General features: G+C 40.0%; 1 protein-coding gene across 4 annotated transcripts in view; it reads right to left on the bottom strand.

The window, feature by feature from the left end:
- The window catches only part of arhgef25a (Rho guanine nucleotide exchange factor (GEF) 25a), a 175217-nt gene that overhangs the window by 137771 nt on the left and 11834 nt on the right, over nucleotides 1-25612 (bottom strand). Inside the window, exons 1-2 of one of the 4 annotated variants that reach the window (XM_061903373.1) lie at nucleotides 19804-20043; nucleotides 13529-19710 (exon numbers count right to left, since the gene is read on the bottom strand). The exons of 2 other annotated variants lie outside the window; for them this stretch is intronic. In XM_061903373.1, the coding sequence (XP_061759357.1) occupies nucleotides 16269-18209 (1941 nt within the window). In that variant the 5' untranslated portion in view covers nucleotides 18210-19710; nucleotides 19804-20043 and the 3' untranslated portion in view covers nucleotides 13529-16268. Of the gene's footprint in view, nucleotides 1-13528; nucleotides 19711-19803; nucleotides 20044-25612 lie in introns of those variants that run through there. One more of the 4 variants, XM_061903372.1, reaches the window with a different exon arrangement.

Raw genomic sequence — 25612 nt, 5'->3', positions numbered from 1 at the left:
TCCAAACCAGTTTATCATTATGTTAGTATTTTTGCCAATGTTCTCTGAGTAATTCATCTTAAACAAGTAGTGTCTAACATTCCACACTATAAAATTACAAAAGTATGTGCTATGATTTTTGCTGGGTTCGTATTGGATTAATATCGGTATGGGCCAATACGCAAGTGAAGTGAACTAAGTTTATACTGCGCTTTTTCTCAAATAACTCAAAGCGCTTTACATTGTGAAACCCAATATCTAAGTTACATTATTTCCTTTTTTTTTAAACCAGTGTGGGTGGCACTAGGAGCAGGTGGGTAAAGTGTCTTGCCCAAGGACACAACGGCAGTGACTAGGATGGCGGAAGCGGGGATCGAAACTGCAACCCTGAAGTTGCTGGCACGGCCGCGCTACCAACCGAGCTATACCGCCCCAAGACAAGGCTCAACATCGGTATCGGAAGTGGAAAATGTCAGGGAAACCATAGTTTTTAGCATAAAATATATTGCACTTGAACACTATACACATCCACCTAATGGATGGGTTACGTGTTTATATAGCCGTAAGCATTACACATATACACACACACACGCACGCACGCACACACGCACGCACACACACACACACACACACACACACACACACGCACACACACACACACACACACACAACACTCATCTGGCGGTCTGCCTACAGCTCAAGCCACGACACCAATAAACGAGTTGCCTTTCTTCCCCCATCTTGACTCCTCATGCATCAGCTTAATGAAGCTAAAATGTGTACATACTGTCTAATTAGCAACATTTTCACGTGTGCACATTAGATTAGTGGTTAATTTTAAAGTATCAATCAGGAACAATCAGCTTTCCTTACAGATGTTTTTGAAAACTGATACTACAGGAACTGACAGCATACGAATGAGGTGGGAAATAACGCTTTTAGCCGACTTATTTTCTTTCTGCAAAAGGAAAACAAAAAATCAGTCTGATCTCAACTCACTTCAACAACTGCATCACGCAGGAACACTTCAATCTGACAAAGCCGATATGTCCTGTTTATCATCAACCTCATCATCCGCTCTTTGATGCTGGGTATCAGGTGGCTAAGAAGCTTTTCAACTAGCAGGCATATCCGTAAAACCCTTGTGACTCACGGGTCCACACGAGCGAATCCATTCCGAGTGCAATGCTCGTACAAGTGAAGTTCACTCAAAAGTTGAATGGGACTTTTTTCCTATCAGTGTAGTAAGTAAAACACACTCAAAAAACTTATTAAAGCCACATTTCTATGGTTTGTGCCTCTCATTACCACTACACATCTGTCTAATTGACTCAGATGACACCTTCAAATCACCTTTCCAATAACAACCAAAAATAAATTAAGTATGAATAAACAAGAAGTAAAATGGAAACGATAACATCAACAAATTAAAATAACAGCAATAATAAAAAAAGAATAAAAAAATATTTATTTTATATTTTTAAAGACGTTTTTTTTCTTTTAAAATTATTTTATCACCATAGAGTGCGTGTTTTTTGTGTTATATTTAAAAAAAATAAATTGTTAGTTAATTAAATGCAAAAATGTTAGTGCAATAACTTCTTTTGACAATTTTGACAATAAGTGCTTAAGGTACATTATGCTTTTTTGAAACCTTTACCTTGTTAGGGCAGTTAGAAGCATTTAAGTCTCACCTTAAAACTCATTTCTATACTCTAGCCTTTAAATAGACCCCCTTTTTAGACCAGTTGATCTGCCGTTTCTTTTTCTCCTCTGTCCCAGTCTCCCTTGTGGAGACTGGGACAGAGGACATCCGGTGGCCATGGATGAAGTACTGGCTGTCCAGAGTCGGGACCCATGATGGACCGCTCGTCCAGAGTCGGGACCCAGGATGGACCGCTCGCCTGTGTATCAGCTGAGGACATCTCTGCGCTGCTGATCCGCCTCCGCTTGGGATGGTTTCCTGTTGGCTCCACTATGGACGGGACTCTTGCTACTGTGTTGGATCCACTTTGGACTGGACTCTCACGGTTGTGTTGGATCCACTATGGATTGAACTTTCACAGTATCATGTTAGACTCGCTCGACATCCATCGCTTTCGGTCCCCTAAGGGGGGATGCCCACATATGCGGTCCTCTCCAAGGTTTCTCATAGTCATCATTGTCACTGTCACCGACGTCCCACTGGGGTGAGTTTTCCTTGCCCTTATGTGGGCTCTACCGAGGATGTCGTTGTGGTTTGTGTGTCGTGGTTTGTGCAGCTCTTTGAGACACTGGGGATTTAGGGCTACTGTGTATAAATAGACATTGATTGATTGATTGATTGATTGATGTTGCGTGCACAGCGCTGTTATTGTGAAGGGGAGAAGTGTGTTGTTGTTTTGAGCTTCAAGATATTAATAAAAAAAGAGAACGCCCCTCAAGTTGCAACTGCTGTCTTGTTTGATCCGACATTGATGATGTCATTCACAACAACACAAGCAGATGAGATGTGTTGTGGGTGTATGGATTGTTCTTTGTAGTTTAGTCGAAGTTTCGAGTTTAGTGTTTTGGGGAGAAATGAACGGTCCCGGATTGGTTTACCAAAGAAATGTGCCTTCACGTCACAATTCCACTCACATTTATGTAAATTTCTGTGGTATTCCACGTTTAACAGCCCATTCCGTTTTATTGCACAATTCTGTGATTCCGTTCGCAGTTACGTTACAACAGAAAATCAACAGCCTAATATTTTTGCTGAGTTTAGTGATTATTAATTAGGCATTCTAGCTCTGTGTGAAATAAAAAGTAGCGACCATTGGGAAATCCCAAACTTCTAGCAGACGGGGTCTTTCTGTCACTCTTATGCCCACTCATCCGTTTCACCGTTGCACCCGGGGTCCAAATGGTTCAGAATTTCCGAACCCATGATCTAATGTATGCAATGGTGGTTTGTTGCCTTATGAGTGTTTGCTAGACATGTGTTACTTTTCTTCTGCCTGGTACCTAATGAAGGAATCTCCTGCATGCACTTTGCCTACCTTCTTTGCATCCTGTGTATTCAAGAAATACACGGCGCACGTACCCATGTATAAATTTATCCAAGGAGGGGAACCTTAAATGATGGTTTTGTGTGGCTGAAACGGGGCTTAGGCTAAATAAGTATTCGTTTAAGGAGTCATTCGGCTTAATGTAGACAGGGCCTTAGACTCACACCGCTATATATAAAAACAAGTGAGTAGAGAATGTCAGATTTTAATAAATGGTCACTAGTTAACCATCTTGTTTACAACTAGTTGGTTGTAAATACAAATCTATAGATTTTCTGGTTAAAAATTGACAGCTCATTCACGGAGATTTTACCGTAAAATGTACGACAAGATTTACACCAAATTACTGTAAATTTAAAAACTGTACCACTGTTTTTTTTTACATTAAAATGCTGGTGAGCGCCAAAGGGTTCTCTGAGTCCTCGGAACAGCTTTTGCTGGAGGAGTGGGAGTTTAAAGCCAAGCGGGGCTCCTCCGGAAGAGGCTGGCAGGGAGAGATGACGATGGTGGGAACTGAAAGGCTGCTGACAACGCAGCTCGTCTCCGTGGAGCCGGGGGAGTTTTCCGAAGGTGGACTTGAACCTTCCGGTGCGCTGATTTATTACCTTAAAATGTATGACAATTTTTTTACAGTACATTGCTGTAAATTGGAAAACAGTACCAATGTTATCTGAACTTCAAAATTATGCCAACTGAGTTTCTACTTTTTTTAACGTAAAATGTATGTTCCCCGTTTTTACAGTGGATTACTCTGAATGGAAAATGGTACCACTAATGGTTTTACTGAAAATTTCTGGCAACTGCACTGCCAGATTATTACAGTAAAATTAAATGACTTTTTTTTAGTTTAGTTTGGCGAACATGAAAGAGCTCGATATGAATATGTAATACATTTGGTAGCTCCACTCTGGAGGGCCAAACAAAATGGTACAACGGGCCAAATTTGGCCAGCGGGCCCCACTTTGGGCACCCCGGGTTTACAAGTTCCAATGTATTACAGCAGCATATTGTGTTCTTCTTTTGTATTGAAATTGCAGGTTTTATTAGGTCTACGTTGACACAGACCAGGTTGAACCAAATTGAACCATACTGCTTTGACTGAGACAGCAACAGATAACAACATCTATTCCGAGGCCCAGACAGCCCACTGATTTGCCCCCATAAACAGATTACCACCTCTTCTTGCTATCTCTCCATTTCTTTGCTTGTAATGGATGCTTTAAGCGTCAGAGATTGAAGAGCTAATTTACCAGAGGGAATATTGAACAGCGCTCCTGAACATCTCCACTTGTCTGAGGCTGATATGGTTGCCAAACACAGTCCGAGCAGGGCTGTGCAGGTCCACAGACAATTGATTTGACAACAGAACATAGGTTTTCAAATCAAGGCAAGCTGGAACAAAGACAGCCAATCAGACAATCACAACTGCGTCTGCAGCTCAGAGGACGCTTGTTTTGAGCAATCAACATTCATGTTAATTCCTTTTAAAGTACCAATGTTCGACATAAACTTAAACTCAATGGGGGGGACAAAATCAAGTTGAGTTTATATGCTTAATTGTGTTCCATTGTATCCTTTAAACGGGGGGGGGGGGGAGGGGGGGTGCAAACTTTTTGAGTACGGGGCCGCATTGGCTAAGACAATTTGGCCAGGGGGCTGAAAACCAACTCCATACTTTATATTCACACATATACAGTATACTGTACCTGTATAGCCTATGCAGGCTTTATTAAATTATATATATATATGTATAAATTATATATATATATATATATATATATATATATATATATATATATATATATATATACATTTTCTACCGCTTATTCCCTTTTTTTGGGGTCGCGGGGGGCGCTGGCGCCTATCTCAGCTACAATCGGGTGGAAGGCGGGGTACACCCTGGACAAGTTGCCATCTCATCGCAGGGCCAACACAGATAGACAGACAACATTCACACTGACATTCACACATTAGGGCCAATTTAGTGTTGCCAATCAACCTATCCCCAGGTGCATGTCTTTGGAGGTGGGAGGAAGCCGGAGTACCCGGAGGGAACCCACGCATTCACGGGGAGAACATGCAAACTCCACACAGAAAGATCCCGAGCCTGGATTTGAACGCAGGACTGCAGGAACTTCGTATTGTGAGGCAGACGCACTAACCCCTCTGCCATATATATATATATATATATATATATATATATATATATATATATATATATAGTGTACATATATATATATACACATACAGTGTATATATATATATATATATATATATATATATATATATATATATATATATATATATATATATATATATATATATATATATATATATATATATATATATATATATAATTAGGGACGGCGTGGCGCAGTGGGGAGAGTGGCCGTGCAGTGGGGAGAGTGGCCGTGCGCAACCCGAGCGTCCCTGGTTCAATTCCCACCTAGTACCAACCTCGTCACGTCCGTTGTGTCCTGAGCAAGACACTTCACCCTTGCTCCTGATGGGTGCTGGTTGGCGCCTTGCATGGTAGCTTCCTCCATCAGTGTGTGAATGTGTGTGTGAATGGGTAAATGTGGAAGTAGTGTCAAAGCGCTTTGAGTACCTTTAAGGTAGAAAAGCGCTATACAAGTACAACCCATTTATTTATTATTATATATATATATATACACTGTATGTGTGTACATATATAATATGTATACATATATAAGTATATATACATATTATATATAAATATATACATGTATGTATATATACATATATATATATATGTATATATACATATTATATAAAAATATATACATGTATGTGTACATATATATATATATATATATATATATATATATACACTGTATGTGTGTACATATATAATATGTATACATATATATATGTATGTATACATATTATATTTAAATATATACATGTATGTATACATACATATATACATATGATATATAAATATACACATACGTATACATATATACATATATTATGACATACATATATACATATATGCATACATACATATATACATATATATGTATATTTTTATTTGGAATTTTCTTCTTTATCCAGAGCGATATTTTCTAGGGTAATCGTCAATACGCTGTTTAATGGATGCGCGTGCAGGTACACACACGCAATCGAGCACACAGTCACGCATACACAAATACACACATTACAACCCTTTTATACGTGACAACATTCATTTGTGTCAAAATAAAACTTCAGTTTGTATTGATTAACTTATAACAGACTGAACAACAATACTAAACGTCAACTATTTCAACTTAACAACACCCGCACATTAGACCCTGACGACAATGCAATATGAAGTAGGAACGATCTAACATTGAATATTAAGAGTGTGGGAAAGTTCTACTCCTACCTTGTTTAATTCCCTGAAAACCTTCTTAAAGTTTTGAAAATCGATCAGAAATACCAAGCAGCTAAAATGCGCCAAACATGGATAAATGTGGAAACAATGTTTAGCCTATCACCCATCATGCATTGTAATGAACTTATAAATGTGTAATATTAAGTGGTATGTATGTGTTTTATAATGTCCACAATGTTCAATGAGCAGGAACTGTGTGACCGCGTGCTGACATTGTTGGTTACAGTTAATTAACACCTGGGGTATCAAACATGCGGCCCGCGGGCCAATTGCGGCCCACAAGACGTTATTTAGTGGCCCGCACTTTGATATGACAATTTAATGTTGGTGCGACCCGCGAGTTTAATATGAACGGCGCTTAACAGAGTCCTACTAGCTAACGCTCCCAATTTTCCCGCGAGACCCCTGAATTTCAGGGCATCCATTCTCTCGAATCAACAATATTCAGGGGGTGCCATGATGGTACTGTATTTAGCGTCACCTACATCCTGTACTAACAGCGTGCAAGCCCAGTTATATGTTGTATCTGGCTATTAAATACACACGTGGGCTATAGCAAGACATATTTGATCAACAGCTACAGACGTCACACTGAGGGTGGCCGTAAAAAAAACTTTAACACTGTTACAAACATGTGCCACACTGTGAACCCACACCAAACAAGAATGACAGACACATTTCGGGAGAACATCCGCACATTAACACAACATAAACACAACAGAACAAATACCCCAAATCCCATACAGCCCTAACTCTTCCGGGCTACAAAATACATCCGCGCGACCACCAAACCCCCCCAAACCCCTACTTGTGTCTGCTGAGGTGGTGTATATTGTAGCCCGGGAGAGTTAGGGCTGCAAGGTTTTCTGGGTATTTGTTCTGTTGTGTTTAAGTTGTGTTATGGTGAGGATGTTCTCCCGAAATGTGTTTGTCATTCTTGTTTGGTGTGGGTTCACAGTGTAGCGCATATTTGTACGTAACAGTGGTAAAGTTCTTTATGAGGCCACCCACAGTGTGACCTGTATGGCTGTTGATCAAGTATGTCTTGCAGCCGCTTTCTTGGATCTGCACAAGCTTCATACAACATGTTAAAGAGCCTGCACGCTGGTTGTGCAAAAGCGGACGCAATGACATGTTGTAGAGCAGATAGTTCCCAAATGGGGGTACTTGAAGGTATACCAAGGGGTACGTGAGATTTTTTTTTAAATATTCCAAAAAATGGCAGCAATTTTAAAATCTGTTATAAATATGTTTATTGAATAATACTTCAACAAAATATGAATGTACGTTCATAAACTGTGAAAAAAAAATGCAACAATGCAATATTCAGTGTTGACAGCTAGACTTTTTATGAACATGTTCCCTAAATATTGATGTTAAAGATTTCTTTTTTTGTGAAGAAATGTTTTGAATTATGTTCATGAATCCAGATGGATCTCTATTACAATCCCCAAAGAGGGCACTTTAAGTTGATGATTACTTCTATGTGTACACATCTTTATTTATAATTGAATCACTTGTGTATTTTTCAACAAGTTTTTTTGTTATTTTTATATATTTTTTTCCAAATAGTTCAAGAAAGACCACTACAAATGAGCAATATTTTGCACTGTTATACACTTTAATAAATAAGAAACTGATGACAGAGTGCTGTATTTTACTTCTTTATCTCTTTTTTCCAACCAAAAATGATTTGCTCTGATGAGGGGGTACTTGAATTAAAAAAATGTTCACAGGGGGTACATCACAGAAAAAAGGTTGAGAACCACTGTTGTAGAGGACGTTAAAGGCAGTGCAGTCACGGCACGCCCTTAATAATGTCGGCCGGGTGAAAATTGAGACAAATTCGGGAGAATGGTTGCACCGGTAGATTGTCGGGAGGTGCACTGAAATTTAGGAGTCTCCCGGAAAAATGGTGAGGGTTGGCAAGTATGTTGCTAGGGCGGGAAAGCCATTCATAGAAGGTGAATTCATTAAAAAGTCCATGTTAGATTATTTAAGAAATCTTTTCTTGCGGCCCAGCTTCACCCAGTTTCTGCATCCAGTGGCCCCCAGGTAAATTGAGTTAGAGACCCCTGATTTACACCATGAGTGGGAGAAGTTGTTTGAATTGGGTCATATAAAATAATGCTGTGCTCAGGAGCAAGAGGGGGCGGAGCCCCCTTAAATAAATGTCTTGCCCCCTCAAATCAAAATTTGAGAAAGCAAATTTTAATAAACTCACAAAATTACTACATTACAAGTTGACAAAATTATCTGCACAAGCGGAAAAATCCGCCGAAAAAGGGACACACATGATATAGAAGTGTCGGCTTCCCTCTCATCCCTCCCTCCGATGTGCGTGTATTCACCATTCCACAGGCTGCGCAGCAGACACGCACCCGCACACACCCCTCAGCCCTCAGTAAACATCCAATCACTGTTGCAGAATGAAAGTAAAAGAAAAGGAAAAGTTGTCTACATTTATCATATACTTGTTAGGATGGGTGTATTTGTGTAGTCTTATCTGTCATAAACACGTTTATCGTCACAGACTTTCGGTGCTACGGAGTTCCTTTTTTTTTTTTTTTTACAACTTGACGAGAGCAGTGACAGCGGAGGCTCTGAGCAGCAGTCGTTTGGAAGGCAGAGGGCCTCCACTGTCCCTGTAACAAACTACAAGTTATTTATAATGCTGTTAATGAGGGTAAAAATGAAACATAAGGTATATATCCTGCTTAGCAGTCCTCCTCTGCTGTCCTCTGTTCAGAGCGGAGTCCCTAGCAACGGCCCGTTTTACTTAGCAACAGTCTGGCAATCGACTGCTGGAATTATTTTTCTGTTGTTTTTCTTGTAATTCTACATAGTCAAACTTTAATGTTTCAATCTACATTTTGTAATAAACAAATTATACGTTTCATTTGATATGACCAAGACACCTAAAAACAAAAACACAGCCGTTTTCATCAATTTACAAGCAAGTGGGCAACACACATACATTGGAGTGAATGAATTTTGTGCCCAGATGAGTGCCCACGTCCACTGCATGTGACAAACTGAAGACAAGTGACCTGTGTCTGACAGACCCCTACGTAAAGACCCGCCCCAGGCTGTAGTCCTGTACTGTTTTTCTTTTTCTTCATGTAATCACAGCGGGTTTTTTCTGTTATTGTTCAAGCTTACTTATTTTCTGCTCCAGCTTCCAGCAGCTCACAAAGAAACAGTTAATGCTCTGTAATGCATCCATTTTTCAGAGCATTTAAAAAGTCTAGTCCTGCTCTTGCATGTAGTAGTAGCAATGATGCTACTGCTAGTACATCAGGGACAGCAGCTAGCAATACTGCACCTTTAGCACCAGCAAGCACTGTTTCTCCTGCACCAGCTCCCTCTGTCCCCCCAAGAAGCGCTCCCCCAAAGCAGCCTGCTCAGCTACCCAGTGACTTAAATGGCAACACACCCTCTCAGCCAATACTGGGTGGCTACCCAAAGCGTGCATTAGTACAACATTAAGATCATTCAATCCTGCCTGGTACCGCACACGACCATGGCTAGAGTATTCTGTGGTGCGAGACGCCTGCTTCTGTTTCCCCTGTCGGAAATATGGCAGCACTGTTAATGTTTCCCCCCTGAGGGATTGCCACCTTACTGTGGTCAGGGGGTTTGCGTGCCTCAGTGACCGTAAGAGCTATACCAGCAGGAGCTTTGTCTTCAGGTGGGACACCCAAGTTGGACAGGTCTGAAGGTAGAGGCCTGACAAAGTGCAATCCACTACTCCAGGTTGGGGTAGGACACATAGCTAAAGACCCATTTCAATGAAGAAAGCATCGTTACTATAAGCACAGAAAAAAAAAGTGCTGGAGCATGATGTGTACAAATGATGCCCCCTTCACATTTCTGACTGCCCCCTCATATATCTAGAACCGCCCCTGTGCTCAAGTCACTTTCAATTGAGGCTCATCCTTATTGACCAGCGATTCTGACTCCAGCCGCAAGGGGGCAGCAAGATTGCTCTGATCCATTTCACTGGGGGCAGAAAGTTTAGGCAATAAATACCACTCCACGGGCCAATCTTCTTGTTAAACTTGAGATGCCGCAATGCAGACTCCGTAGTTTGGACACCTCTGCCGCAAACCATATCCAATTGTACACGTTTGTATTTACAATCCGCAAAGTACATGAAAAAAAACTGTCTCAAACAGAAAATGCAACAAATGTCGTCGGCCTTTCTGAATATTCCGCTCGAATGTCCTTGGCAATTTCCATAGATTTAGGGTCATATGACGTCACAAGAGCAATGCTTCTGGACTTTTTTGTTTTGTTTTTTTCTCTTTTCTTGTTGTTGTTCTTTGTTTTTATGTGAAGATTGCCGAAATAAAATACATTGATTGATAACAGCAGACTAATCATACTGGAAATACACAAATATTAAAAGGTGTGCTGTTTATCCTTCACAATCTTTATGTAAGACGAGAACACATATGTTTGGCTTTTTTATGCATTGAAAATGGTAAATAACTAGCTGACAATTGAGTCAACAGATCAAGGGTCCTCTATTGCGCCCATAAAACCTTCTAAAAAACATCCAGAAACCGCCAACAATACTCAATTTAAATGTCGTCACCTGAAAATTAACCAAATATGAGTGATATTCTTATTGTAAGTGCTAATGCAGATGGTCTATTTTAGCATCACATTGAAAGCAAAGAGCTAATTCTAGCTTACGCTGCAATTGTTGACACATTGATCCCCGGCTGCATTTGCTTCATTTATACCTTGGTAAAAGTAAATTCTAGAATATAATTTATGCATCTCTCACCTGGTAGTAGACAAATGTGGCCATGGACCGAGAGGCTGGTCAACTCTGACATCCCCCGAGATAGCAAAAAAAGACACAAAAAAAACATTGTCGGGGTAACTTTTTCAACCTTTTGTGAGGATTGCGATTTATTCTTCATCGAAACGGGATACTGTGAGCGTCCCATCGGTCCGCATCCGAGCAAGAGCTGACATTGTACAGTAAGTGTTTGTCGTATTAAGGTTCATTATGGTCAGTTTGTATGTTTAGCACATAGCAATGATCCTGATGCTATAGTGTTTCAATAAAGCTGCATCTGTTGAGTGCTTGGCTTTTAAGACTCACCCTCCTTGTGTTTAGGCTCAAAAATACAAGGTTCCGGATCATAATTGTTCCCAAAGAAAATCATTGCCTCTCACAAAGTCTGCATGATTGGCATTGTTGTTGGGGCTCTGTTAGGGCTGCGAATCTTTGGGTGCCCCACGATTCGATTCAATATCAATTCTTGGGGTCACGATTCGATTCAAAATCAATTTTTTTTTTCAATTCAACACAATTCTCGATTCAAAAACGATTTTTTCCCGATTTAAAAGGATTCGCTATTCATTCAATGCATAGGATTTCAGCAGGATCTACCCCAGTCTGCTGACATGCAAGCAGAGTAGTAGATTTTTGTAAAAAGCTTTTATAATTGTAAAGGACAATGTTTTATCAACTGATTGCAACAATGTAAATTAGTTTTAACTACTAAACGAACCAAAAAATATAACTTATTTTAACTTTGTGAAAATATTGGACACAGCGTGTTGTCAAGCTTATGAGATGCGATGCAAGTGTAATGCAAGTGACACTATTGTTCTTTTTTTTTTTTATTCTTATAAATGTCTAAAGATAATGTCACTGAGGGATTTTCAATCACTGCTATGCTGAAATTATAACTAATATTAAACTGTTGTTGATAATATTCATTTTTGTTTCACTACTTTTGGTTTGTTCTGTGTTGTGTTTGTGTCTCCTCTCAATTGCTCTGTTTATTGCAGTTCTGAGTGTTGTTGTGTCAGGTTTGGTTTTGGAATTAGATTGCACAGTATTGCTGTGTATTGTTTTGTTGGATTGATAAAAAAAAAAATTTTTAATTAATTAAAAAAAATCGATTTCTTTAAAAATGAAAATCGGTTCTGAATCGCACTACGTGAGAAGCGCGATTCATATTTGAATACATTTTTTCCCCACACCCTGAGGCTCTGTCTACGTCACGGATCATGGACTTGCTTCCTCATTATCTATGGCATCACATTAGTGCCAAAAATCCAAGCGCATAAAAATTGTTATCGCGCGCTGATTCTCCACTTCGTGCGCCCGCGCGTCACCGTTAAGCGCGCTTCGTTTTGGCACTTTGGGGGCGGGTATGCTTAGACGGCCCCTCCTTTCTGATTGGCCCTGAGCTTTTTTCCCCCTGACCAATCAGAAGAATAGCATGGCGGGTCATCGTCAATATGTATCAAGATGATACAGCTCCTGTCGACAAACAAATTCTAAAAAGTCCAAATTTAGTGGAGTTGTGGAAAATGCGAATTGAATTTTATCTAAAAGTCTTTGAAAAAGGTAATGTCTTATCTGTTGAGAGAACATCACATAGTTAATGAAGTGTCAAGATCAATATCTCTCTTTTCATACACACAACCAGTCCACAGATGTCAGTCAATGATGGAAATTATATTTTCAAATATGTTTTCTTTCCTCACTTGTCTGTTTTAAAAAATATTTTGATTTATCTAATATTTGTATATGTGCAGTAGATATTAAATGTATGCCACAATGTGGGACTATTAATTTTCTTTCTTCTATCTACTTTAAGTTTACACCAGAGTCTACCCAAACCCACTTATCTATGCGTACTTCATATCTGGACCACACGATTAGCATATGGGCCTAATTATTGATGTTATGATTGCAATTACTATTTTAGTAGAATAATGAATGACAGGTTATCACTACAATTAATGAATATGGTTTTAATATTACTATAAAAAGTATTTACGTTTCTGCAAACAACTCAAACTATGGAAAATTAGATATCAGCCCAGATCAGTATAGATGGCAGTTTAAAATATGTATTGAAAAAAACAACAAAAAAAGCTAGCTCCCTACATTAGGCAAATTAAACCTGAGAGATAATAGTGTAAGACTTACTTGTTCAGCCATGATGTGATTTCCTTTCTTTTTAGTCCCAGGGAACTGCCATGGACCTTTCATCATAGATATGAATAAACGCTCAATGTTTCTCCAGCGGCGACTTGTCCAGGGTGTACCCTGCCTTCCGCCCGATTGTAGCTGAGATAGGCGCCAGCGCCCCCCGCGACCCCGAAAGGGAATAAGCGGTAGAAAATGGATGGATGGATGGATGTTTCTCCAGCGTAGCGGCCATCTTACCTCGGACAGCTGGTCCCCATCATTTTATTGATGTCAATGGTACATGTACTATTTAAATATACATATGCATACAATACTCTGACATTTATAACAAATCGAACCATTTGGAAATTTGTTGAAAATTGAGCAAGTTATGGTTATTTAAATAGTACATGTATGGCGTCACATTAGTGCCAAAAATCCAAGCGCATAAAAACTGTTATCGCGCACTGATTCTCCACTTCAACTAATTTCCAATCTGCGATTTTTGGCACTAATGTGACTGTTACTCCCTCCGAGGTCTTAATCAAGGCTCAAGTTCGTTTTTCTCAAACAGACATTTATTTCAGCCACGCCTTCTTCTCCTCCTAAATGATGCCAAAAAATGCCGAACAAATGCCGTCAGAACTAATGAATAAGAAAAACAGAACTTACAATTAGTCTGACATCAAATAAAGGAAAACACATAGATTTCACATGCATTACGACAAAGAATCATACCTCATTGGCCTCACAAACTCAGAGGGAGTAAAGTTTCTTTTCCAGCCCAGACTCCATTAACCTCTTCCATCAAATGTTTGCTGTCTCATGCTGCTTCCCTTATTCCGTCACATATTAATTGTCCCCCCAACAATGTGACCAAACCGGAAACAAAATATGTTCCTCTCCAATTTACATGGGTTTTGTAACAAAAATAAAGTTAACAAATACTTGCATGAAATTACCAAATAAAATACATTTTTAATCACATTATATGTAAATATGAACTGAATATTTATACATTGTATTTATTTATTATAACCAACTAGGAAATTATATAACATTTATATAATGTGCGGGCTTCACGGTGGCAGAGGGGTTAGTGCGTCTGCCTCACAATACGTAGGTCCTGCAGTCCTGGGTTCAAATCCAGGCTCGGGATCTTTCTGTGTGGAGTTTGCATGTTCTCCCCGTGAATGCGTGGGTTCCCTCCGGGTACTTCCTCCCACTTCCAAAGACATGCACCTGGGGATAGGTTGATTGGCAACACTAAATTGGCCCTAGTGTGTGAATGTGAGTGTGAATGTTGTCTGTCAATCTGTGTTGGCCCTGCGATGAGGTGGCGACTTGTCCAGGGTGTACCCCGCCTTCCGCCCGATTGTAGCTGAGATAGGCGCCAGCGCCCCCCGCGACCCCAAAAGGGAATAAGCGGTAGAAAATGGATGGATGGATATACAATGTGCTTCAGTCAGCAGCTACACTCCCACCAAATCTAATGTGTTTTTCTTTTTTCAGATTAGTGTGGGTCTATTCTGCTCCTAACAGTGTAACTGTCTTGTGGATAGGTCTGTCCAAGTGTGTCCTCTTGTTAAGTCGTGTGCCATGGTCATCTAATGTAGAGTCACTGATTAGAAACTGCACTTTGCGCACACATCCATCTTCACTTGGGTACACTGCAGTGACTATAGCGAGTTTCCAATTGTTTCCTGGTGCTGTGTCATCTTGTATGAGCACTATATCATTGACTTTGGCATTCCTTCTTGTCTTCTGCCATTTTTGTCTTTGCTGTAGGTTCAACAAGTATTCCTTTCTCCATCTGCACCAGAACTCATTAGCGAGATATTGCACTCTACGCCATCTCTTGCATTTCCTTCACAAATCTGGTGAGCCTTGTCATAGCTTTGACTAATCTCGACCAGCTGAAGAACTTCTCAAAACGTTCTTCCAGAGAAACCACCTTGAGTCTGCGTACCTCTGAGTCTCCTGGGTCAAGTTCTCCCACCTTGTACTCCCCACCGGACAGCTCTTCTTGCCATAGAAGACTTGGCCCACTGAACCAGTTTGAGGCGATGATATCTTTGGCCTTGAGTCCATGCAACGCACGGTCTGCAGGATTGTCCTCTGATGCCACATACTTCCACTGTGTGGGGATGGTACTCTCTCTGATTTGTTGGATGCGGTTTGCTACAAACACATGAAAGCCTCTTGCTTCATTGTTGACATATCCCAAGACAACTTTTGAATCGGTCCAGAAGAATTCTTCGACATTCAGCTCCAACTCTGCATTGAGCATGCCACTTGTACGCACTGCTGCAGACAGGTCCAACCTTGGTACTGTAGTGACTTTGGTAGGTGTTACTCTGGATTTCGCGAATACAATAGAGCAATGGATTGCTCCTGGGACTTTCCGAAATTTGCACAAGACTCCCACCAGCGTGTTGGTCAATTCTGGTCCGGTCAATAAGTAATCATACAACGAAATTCCTTCATACTTCGCCAAACAATCGAAAACCACTCTTATTTTTCCAGGCTTTTGGGGGTTGTACACCCTATGATGTGGAATGTAGTAGGCAAGACCCTTGTCTAGTTCTCCAGGAGGCATCTTTTCTGCATCTCTGCACTCTATTGTTTCATTCATGAACTTTGTGTAGTCCTTGTGATATCTTTTGTGTCTTTCAAATCTTTTCTTCAGACACTTGACTCGATGTTCTGCACATTTCTTGTTGTTCTGTAAGTTTGGTCTGTCTTGTTTGAACGGCAAAGGTAGTTCACAATGACCATTTTCGTGCATTTTCACTCCCCTTTCCATTATTGAACTGAACCGCAAGTCTTCTTGGGAGAAATGTGAGTCTCCCAGTTTCCTTTCGTTGAAATCAGACTCAAGCACTTTAATCACATCCAATGGTGTAATTATTTATTTGACTTGGGTATGACAAATATAGTGCACTTCCTTCAACAATTGATCAGATGGGGAATTGGGTGTCACTTCTTTGACAACAATCCTGTGGCTGCATCCAATTGCATGCCCATAGTCAACACTTGGATCAAGTCCTCCAACTATGGTCCAGCCAAGATCTGTTTTTTGAGCAAAGGGCTCATTGTTTCTTCCTGACATGACTACTTTTGGTACCAGAGCTTGTGAACAGTTGTAACCTATTAGCAGACCAACATCGCATTCAATTAGAGGGGCGATTTCATCAGCAAGGTGCTCTAAGTGAGGCCATGCTCTTGCTGCGTTAGGAGTGGGAATGTGACTTAGATTGACAGGGATGAACTCTCTTGTATATGTCACAGGAAGATGGATTCTCTTTGACGAGTAGAAGCCTCTGACTTGTAGACCTGTCAGCTTTTGACTAGGAATGACTGTGTCTTTGGATGACAGTGTGGAGAGCTTTAACTGCACATTTTTCTTGTCTGTGTCCAGAACATCTGCTTTTTCTTGCAGAACAAACGTTGTGTCACTCTGACTGTCTAAAAGAGCGTAAACCAGTATTTCTTTTTCTGGATTACTTGTTGTGGACAACCACACTGGAACAATTGTAGATGTGAGGTCAGTTTTGTCACTTTTGATAACACGGTTTGAGATAGCCTCATTTGGTGTTTCTTGACTTGGTTCATTAGTTTGTTTGGTTTCCTTAGACTCATTTGTCCCCTTTGATTCCCTTTCAATGTCCTTATTCTTTCTTGACTCTTTGTCTCGTTCTTCATGTAAACATGTTGGGTGTTTCCCCTTGCATTTGTTGCAGATACTTTTCTTTTCACATTTCTTGGAGATGTGTCCAAAATTAAGACAACTGAAACACAATCCCTTGTCTTTTACAAATTGCACTTTTGCAGCGTTCTCCTTCTTCATGAACTTTTGACATGTCAGAATGTTGTGATTTGATCTTTCACAGAATTCACACTTTAGTGTATCGGTTTTTTCTTCTGTACTGCTTGTCAACATCCTTGCTCCAACATTCCGAATTTTTGGAGTTTTCGCTTTCTCTTTTTCTGAGTCATTTGCCTTGAGAGCACTCAGAGATGTCACTGGGTTGCACGCGATCCTAGCTTCCTTTTCTACAAAGTTGACAAAATGGCTAAATGTAGGAAATGAACCACATTGATCTTCAATCTCAACTACTTTACGATTCCATCTTTCCGTAAGCCAATCAGGAAGCTTGCTGAGCATTCTCTGGTTCTCATGGCAGTCATTTAGAATTTGAAGACTCTTTATTTGTAGCATTGCCACTCCGTAACCTTTGGGAAAGTCTAAGAACTCTCTTAGTTCCACATTATCCTTGGTTCCAATTCTTGGCCAGGCTGAAAGCTTATCTCTGAAAGCTTTGGCGATTACAAATGGACTACCATATCTTTCTTCCAGAGTGTTCCAAGCTGTACTGTACGCCATTTCTGTTCCAAGCAAAAAGTAGCTTCCAACTGCCTTTCTTGCAGGACCACCAACATACTTTCGGAGGTAGTAGATCTTTTCAGCCATTGGGATGTTCTTTCTTTCAATTAGTAATTGAAAAGACATTTTCCAGTCCTTGTACTTAATGGGATCTCCATTGAAAACTGCAGGCTCTGGAACCGGTAAACGGCTAATGTTGATGGACTCTGCCAAGGCTCTAGCTACTGCTGTTATACCATTTTCTGGTGTTTCATGACTAGTAGGTTGCCCTCTTGTGTTGTCTTTTGGCATGAATGGTTGTGCATATGGATTGAAACCTGAGGATTCAATTTTCATTTCAGACTGTCTTACTTGCTTGGATGGTAGCTTTCTTGGTGTGCTCCCTCCATGCAAAAGATCTGACGATTCCTCATCTGAGTTGCCTTCTTGTTCATACACTTCCAGTCGCGCTTTTGCAGCATTCATTTGCCTTACCGTTTCCAAGCGTTCAAGCTCCCTCTTCTTTCATTCCATTTCTTTCTCAAGCATTTCGAGTTCACTTTGGCCACGTTCCATTTCTTGTAAGACCAACAGAGTGGCTTTAGCTGCAGCTACTTCTGCTGCTGCGTCTTGCCTTTTTGCAGACAGCTGACTTGAACGTCGACTACTTGAGTTTTTGGATCTTTGCGAGGATGCTAAAATAAACGCTGAGTTAGTTTCACTACAGTGAAATTACCTCTTGTGTTGATCTCGCTCATCTTCTTCTGCTGTAAGATTCTCTTGTGCTTGTTGGAAAACCTTCCGAGAAACTGCATCACATGTGTCAACTCTGCGGCGAGTGTTTCCATCAGGAGTTTTGTGACTACGTAGTTCTTCATATGCTTTCATGACTTCACCAGAAGTTCCGTGTATCCGAGCAATGTGACCGTGCAAGCTTGCTATGTCAGATGCATCAATTGCTCTTTTTGCTTGTTTTGCAGTAGATTTCCATTTTTCATAACTGCCGTTAAATCGAGCTTGAAGCTTGCTCACCATTTCCTCATGAAACCCTTGGCCTTTTTCAGTGAGTTTTCTGGGTCTTGTACTTTTTCTTAACCCCTCTTCTTTCACTGTTTGACTTGGTCGCAACTTCTTCAGGATCTTCTTGCAGCAACACCACAGCATTTCTAGTGTCAGTGTATTCTTGGTCAGACATGTTGCTAGCCTATTAATTTTGTGTTTTAGCTCAATTTGGTTTGAATATTAGCCAACTTAAAAGTTTGGATGAAAATGTATTAACTGTAGTTGAATACAAATTTAAAATGAAGGCTACCTGTCAACTTAGATATGTTTACGTTTGCTTTTTCTTTCAAAATAAAGTTTGTGTATTATGAAATTAATTTTAGTTAAAGTTTATCTTCTTCCACTTGTTATAAAATTATAAATTTGCCTTTTAAATACCTTGATGTGCTCTTTTAAATTGTCAAAAAACAAAACAAGCAATTCCCTTAAGATAAGCTTTGCAATGATAATCACCTTGTATCATACAAGCACTTCCTTAACTTAAATAATTACTTCACACCACAGCAGGATATCCCCGTTTTAGCATTTAGAAAGTCCCTTTCAGTTAGCAGGTTAAACCAACATTCACATTTAACTTGTTTTAAACATGTTACTTGTTGTTGAGTTAACCACGCTGCACCGTTGGACCTGATTGCTTCTGGAATGTCCGTGCATGCAGCTTCCTTTGAAGATTGAGAGCGATGTCACTCAAAGGGGTGCTCGTTAACAGCTCCGCTGCTGCGACATGCTCCTCTCCTCTCTCTCTCTCTCTCTCTCTCTCTCTCTCTCTCTTCAGCGCGATGTAGGCTGAGTTCTGACTGTTACTCCCTCCGAGGTCTTAATCAAGGGTCAAGTTGTTCGTTTTTCTCAAACAGACATTTATTTCAGCCATGCCTTCTTCTCCTCCCAAATGATGCCAAAAAATGCCAAACAAATGCCGTCAGAACTAATGAATAAGAAAAACAGAACTTACAATTAGTCTGACATCAAATAAAGGAAAACACATAGATTTCACATGCATTATGACAAAGAATCATACCTCATTGGCCTCACAAACTCAGAGGGAATAAAGTTTATTTTCCAGCCCAGACTCCATTAATCTCTTCCATCAAATGTTTGCTGTCTCATGCTGCTTCCCTTATTCCGTCACATATTAATTGTCCCCCCAACAATGTGACCAAACCGGAAACAAACTATGTTCCTCTCCAATTTACATGGGTTTTGAAACAAAAATAAAGTTAACAAATACTTGCATGAAATTACCAAATAAAATACATTTTTAATCACATTATGTGTAAATATGAACTGAATATTTATACATTGTATTTATTTATTATAACCATCTAGGAAATTATATCACATTTATACAATGTGCTTCAGTCAGCAGCTACAGTGACGCCATAAATATCTCTCAAAATGGCTCGGGAATCTCTGTGAGAGTTGTACTATTCGGATCATATTTATTTACTCGCAAACTTTGGAAGTCTTTTGGTGCCATAAATCAGATCGTTTCAATATAGAGGCAACTTGTTTTCCATTGTACTGATACTTTGAAGCTGGCAATGTGTACTTTTAGAGTACACCCAGTAGGGGGCGTTAATAGCTGACAGACACCAAGCCTGCATAAAGGAGCTACTTGATCATCAGTGCTGCACACAAAAGTGCTCCCGTTGTTTGTACAAGCATCATTAATCACATTAACGACAACTTTGACCTGAAAGCATTGTGTTTGATACTCGTGAAAATAATCTTATCAGTCAACGACACAAAGTGGAAAACAGCAGCAAACATCAGACAAGGCCCTGGGGGACACATGCAAAGCTGTGAAGATTCACATTAATATGGGAGGGAGGCATTTTATTCTCCCAACTTTAAGGGAGGAGAAGGGAATGAGAGGTGAGCATTAACACCCATTCATTTGTCTGCATGTCCCACATGACACAGACAAATACACACACACACACGCGCACACACACACAGCAGATGATTCATCTGTGTGTGCAAGTGTATGCGTGTGTCGGCAGTGTGATAGTCCCTATAAACCAAAACTTCCACATTCAAAATGGCCCTCTCTCTCTATCAGGTTACATAACATTTGTTTGGTCAGGAGACACTCAATCACATACACTAAACTGACTAGTGAATGTGACTAAGTAGAGAGGATAACTTAAAGGCCTACTGAAATTAGATTTTCTTATTCAAACGGGAATAGCAGGTCCATTCTATGTGTCATACTTAATCATTTCGCAATATTGCCATATTTTTGCTGAAAAGATTTAGTAGAGAACATCGATGATAAAATTCGCAACTTCTGGTCGCTAATTAAAAAAAGCCCTGCCTTTACCGGAAGTAGCAGACAATGTGCGCGTGACGTCACGAGTTGCAGGGCTCCACACATATTCACATTGTTTATAATGGGAGCCACCAGCAGTAAGAGCAATTTGGACTTAGAAAGCGACAATTTCCCAATTAATTTGAGCGAGGATGAAAGATTTGTGAATTAGGATATTGATAGTGAAGGACTAGAAAAAAAAAGTATAAAAAAAAAGAAAGCGACGGTTTCGGGCGGCGGCAGTGTGAGCGTTTCAGATGTAATTAGACACATTTACTAGGATCATTCTGGAAGATCGCTTATCTGCTTATTGTTTTAATAGTGTTTTAGTGAGATTGTAAAGATTGTAAAGTCATACTTCGAGGTCAGATGGCTGCGGTGAACACGCAGTGTCTCAGAGAGAAGCCGAGGAGCCAAGCTCACAGCTGTCTTTTTTGACAGCTGATGCAGGACGACGAATGATCCAATGATGTCTCCGGTAAGATATAGATCACAATTTTCCCATCCAAAAACATGCTGGTTGACGTAGAGAAAACATGTTCGCTTGACCGCTCTGCTTCACAACAAACAAAGAAACACCGGCTGTGTTTCGGTGCTAAAGACAGCTGCAATCCACCGCTTTCCCCGAACAGCATTGTTCTTTATAGTCTCTATTATTAAATGAACAAATTGCAAAAGATTCAGCAACACAGATGTCCAGAATACTGTGTAATTATGCGATTAAAGCAGACGACTTTTAGCCGCTAATGGTGCAGCGCTAATATTTCCTGACAGTCCGTGACGTCACGCGCACGCGTCATCATTCCGCGACGTTTTCAACAAGTAACACGCGGGAAATTTAAAATTGAAATTTAGTAAACTAAAAAGGCCGCATTGGCATGTGTTGCAATGTTAATATTTCATCATTGATGTATAAACTATCAGACTGCGTGGTCGGTAGTAGTGGGTTTCAGTAGGCCTTTAGATATCCAATCCATTCCACTTTATTTATATAGCACATTTAAACAACAACAAAGTTTCCAAAGTGCTGCACAAAAATATTAAAAACAAGATTCAAATGCTATCCTTAGCTCCACCAATGATTGAATAAAAACCAAATAAACACATTTTAAATCAATAAAAAAACAATATGAAATAAACATCATTAAAAACAATTTTAAAGGGTAAAACCAATTAAAACAATAAATAGAAATCAAAATGTAAAAACACAGAGGACCACACAACTCACATAGTGTTAAAAGCCGGAGAATACAAGTGGGTCTCAAGACGAGACTTAAAACATTCCACTGTGGGAGCAGTTGGAACATGGAGGGGCAGAGTGTTCCAGAGCTAAGGGCCGACCACAGAGAAGGCCCTGTCTCCCCTGGTTTTAAGTCTCGTCTTGGGAACCACGAGCTGGAGCTGGCACTCGGTCCTGGCTCTTGGACCTCTGAGCGCGCGCAGGAGTGTAAATCTGGATGAGGTCCGAGATATAATGAGGTTCCAGTCCATGCAAAACTTTAAAACCATACAGTAAAATTTTAAAATAGACAATAGTTGCTTCTCCTAAAGTACCTCTTGGAATGCATATTTACAACGTCCTTTTTTAAAAACGCGCTGTTCAGGCAATGATGCTAACTATTTGATAATACATGAATTTAGTAACCGTATTCTCTTTTCCAAAAATGCACTGTATACAGTACAAGCAGTAGCGTCAAATCCCCAACCCTGTACTGACAGTAGCTTCTCCTCAGTCCATCAACTGGCTGAAATCCTGCCAAAATAGGCTCACATACACTCTATCCTTCTCCAACTCCCTTGCCTTTTCTCATTCTGCACCATGTTGTCTTCCTTCATCTCTAAGCTAAGAGCCAATTAAGGAAAACCAGCATCCTGGTCAGTTTGACATGAGGGCCCAGCTTTTGGCTAACATCCCACTGAGAAGCCAGAGTCACTGTTGTGTTCTCTTCTTTACCGAACTGTCTGTATAGAGGTTCCATTTTTGTAGGCCAGTATGCATGGCCTACAAAAGCAGGTCACTCCCACCACACTCTGCACACCAGATTCATGCACCGCCTGCAGAGTTGTGAGCCTTAAATATAAAAAAAAATATATATTTTTTTGTTGATGACTTTTAGCTCCTATTACTGACATCATACCAACAAAGTTCTATTTCCTAGTGAAAGTTTTTGCTTCACGGGCTTGACCCTTTAAGGCGGAGGTGTCCAAACGTTTTTCACTGATGGCCACATACATAAAACTCAAAGGACGCGGCAGCCACAGATATATTATTCACTCATCTTTAATCTACTATATTTTTTTAGGGTTGTCAAAAAGAACAACTTAACTCGTGCAATTATTCACAAAAATGTATGGCATTGATCATGTATTTATGCAGATTAATCACGCAATTTATTTTGACTGCATATGCTCTTTTACCTTAACCGTAGATGGTTACCTGAAAGGTTAAATAGTCAGTGATCAGGTCATACGTCAGAGCAAAGATGAGTGAGGAGACTCCGGCTGGTGTGCTCGCTGGCAAAATGTATTCCTAAATAAACCCTGAAAGGACTTTATATAAAACTTTGAACAAGTTTCGAGCAAATAAATGACCTGCATTCAAAAAAAACATTTAGAAAATATTCCTGTATGACATTCTGACAATAGAATTGAATTTGAGTCCCAATGTTGGGTACTTTTTTAGGTTAAATTAAATTCGCCAAAGGATTAATAACCTGTGATTAATAATGATGAATCCAAATTTTTAAAGGGTGATTAATCTGATTAAAAAATTTTATTATGTGACTACACTGTTCTAAATCTGCTCCAGCGTAGGTCAAAAAATACTAATCCCTTAAATTAATTGAAATAATTATAAATATAATAATTGATTCAATTATTATACACTCAAAGCGCTTCACGGAGAACTGATGATCTATCATTCATTCCTTGCACATTTACACGTGATGGTGGTAAGCTACATTTGTAGCCACAGCTACCCTGGGGTAGACTGACAGCTGCCAATTTGCACACAAAGCCCAAGGACACAACGTTTGTGACTGGGATAGCGGAAACTGGAATCAAACCTGCAACTCTCAAGGTGCTGACACGGCTGCTCTACCATCTGAGCCACACCATCCCAATTGTTATCGTTGGAGTGATATCTTTTTCAAATATTTATTATTTCATTTTTGACCCTTTTTAGTGTGGCCCTAATAAAAATTGAGCTGGGCCAATGGTTCCCATTCAAACTTCGGACACTGGAGTGAGTCAAAGCCAATCTGTGTGTGTCTAACAGCAGAGTCGTAGTCGCATTCATGAAAAAAAACATTTGTATGACCTCTTCAAATATTTCAAAAACACATTAAATGCAAATATTATCTGGCCCAATGCCTGGCAGGGAAATAAATGACAAAGGTATGAACCACTGGGACCTCAGAGCTCATGGCTCAGACCATGGTCGATGTCAGAGAAAGAAATCTAAGATTGTTGAGAAACGTAATGGAATGACATGATTCATTCAATGCATACACAGTATATAACCCTGCCCCTCTATAAGATAAAGCTTATAGTTAAACTTTCTGGACCTTCCAGTGCAATGTGTGAGCTTCAGGTTGATCACTGCCCATTTAAGGTCACATGCACAGTTTATTCCCATGAGCGGCCTCTGCAAATGACAGTCCTTGAATGTCCACTCTCACACTCTCCGGCTAAACATGATATAAAGGATTTCATACATATTCTGCTCACTTCACCGCTTTTAACTGTGAAATGTTAGTCATGTCGTACTGTATATACTGTATATAAGAAAGTGACTTAAACTGGATAAGCAAGACAAAGCATGCTGGGTACAACTAATAGTGTCATGATCCCACATGACAGTTTTGGACAAGATTTCCCTGCGTTTCTCCTGTGTTTGCTGTTTTTCTGTTGCAGTGCTCTCTCGCCCTCCTAAGTTGCCACTTACTGTGTTAAGCGCATATCTACACACTGGCCTCGGTATAGTGATGAGTAAAATCACCTGCCTCAAATCAATAATCAGAAGGATGTACTTGACAGCCTCGCTTAAATTAAAGGGGAACATTATCACAATTTCAGAAGGGTTAAAACCAATAAAAATTAGTTCCCAGGGGCTTATTTTATTTTTCGAAGTTTTTTCAAAATTTCAAAATCATGGAATATCCCGAAAAAAGGCTTTAAAGGGCCTGATTTTCGCTATCTTTTAATCCATCGTCCATTTTCCTGTGACGTCATTTAGTGATGCCAACATGGCGGATAGCACAGCAAGATATAGTGACATTGGCTCGGATTCAGACTCGGGTTTCAGCGGCTTAGGCGATTCAACAGATTAAGCAAGTATTGAAACGCATGGTTGGAGTTTGGAGGCAGATAGCGAAAACAAAATTGAAGAAGAAACTGAAGCTATCGAGCAAATAGCTATTGAAGCTATTCAGCGATTGCCTTCTAACCAACAATTGAGTGTCGCAGCGTATCCATACATCTCTGTGCCATGTATGTCGTAGCATCGCCGGTAAAA

This window comes from Nerophis ophidion, linkage group LG06 (genome assembly GCF_033978795.1).
Source record: "Nerophis ophidion isolate RoL-2023_Sa linkage group LG06, RoL_Noph_v1.0, whole genome shotgun sequence".
Taxonomy (NCBI): domain Eukaryota; kingdom Metazoa; phylum Chordata; class Actinopteri; order Syngnathiformes; family Syngnathidae; genus Nerophis; species Nerophis ophidion.
The sequence above is the reverse complement of the archived record's forward strand: the minus strand, read 5'-3'. Positions and strand labels throughout refer to the sequence as shown.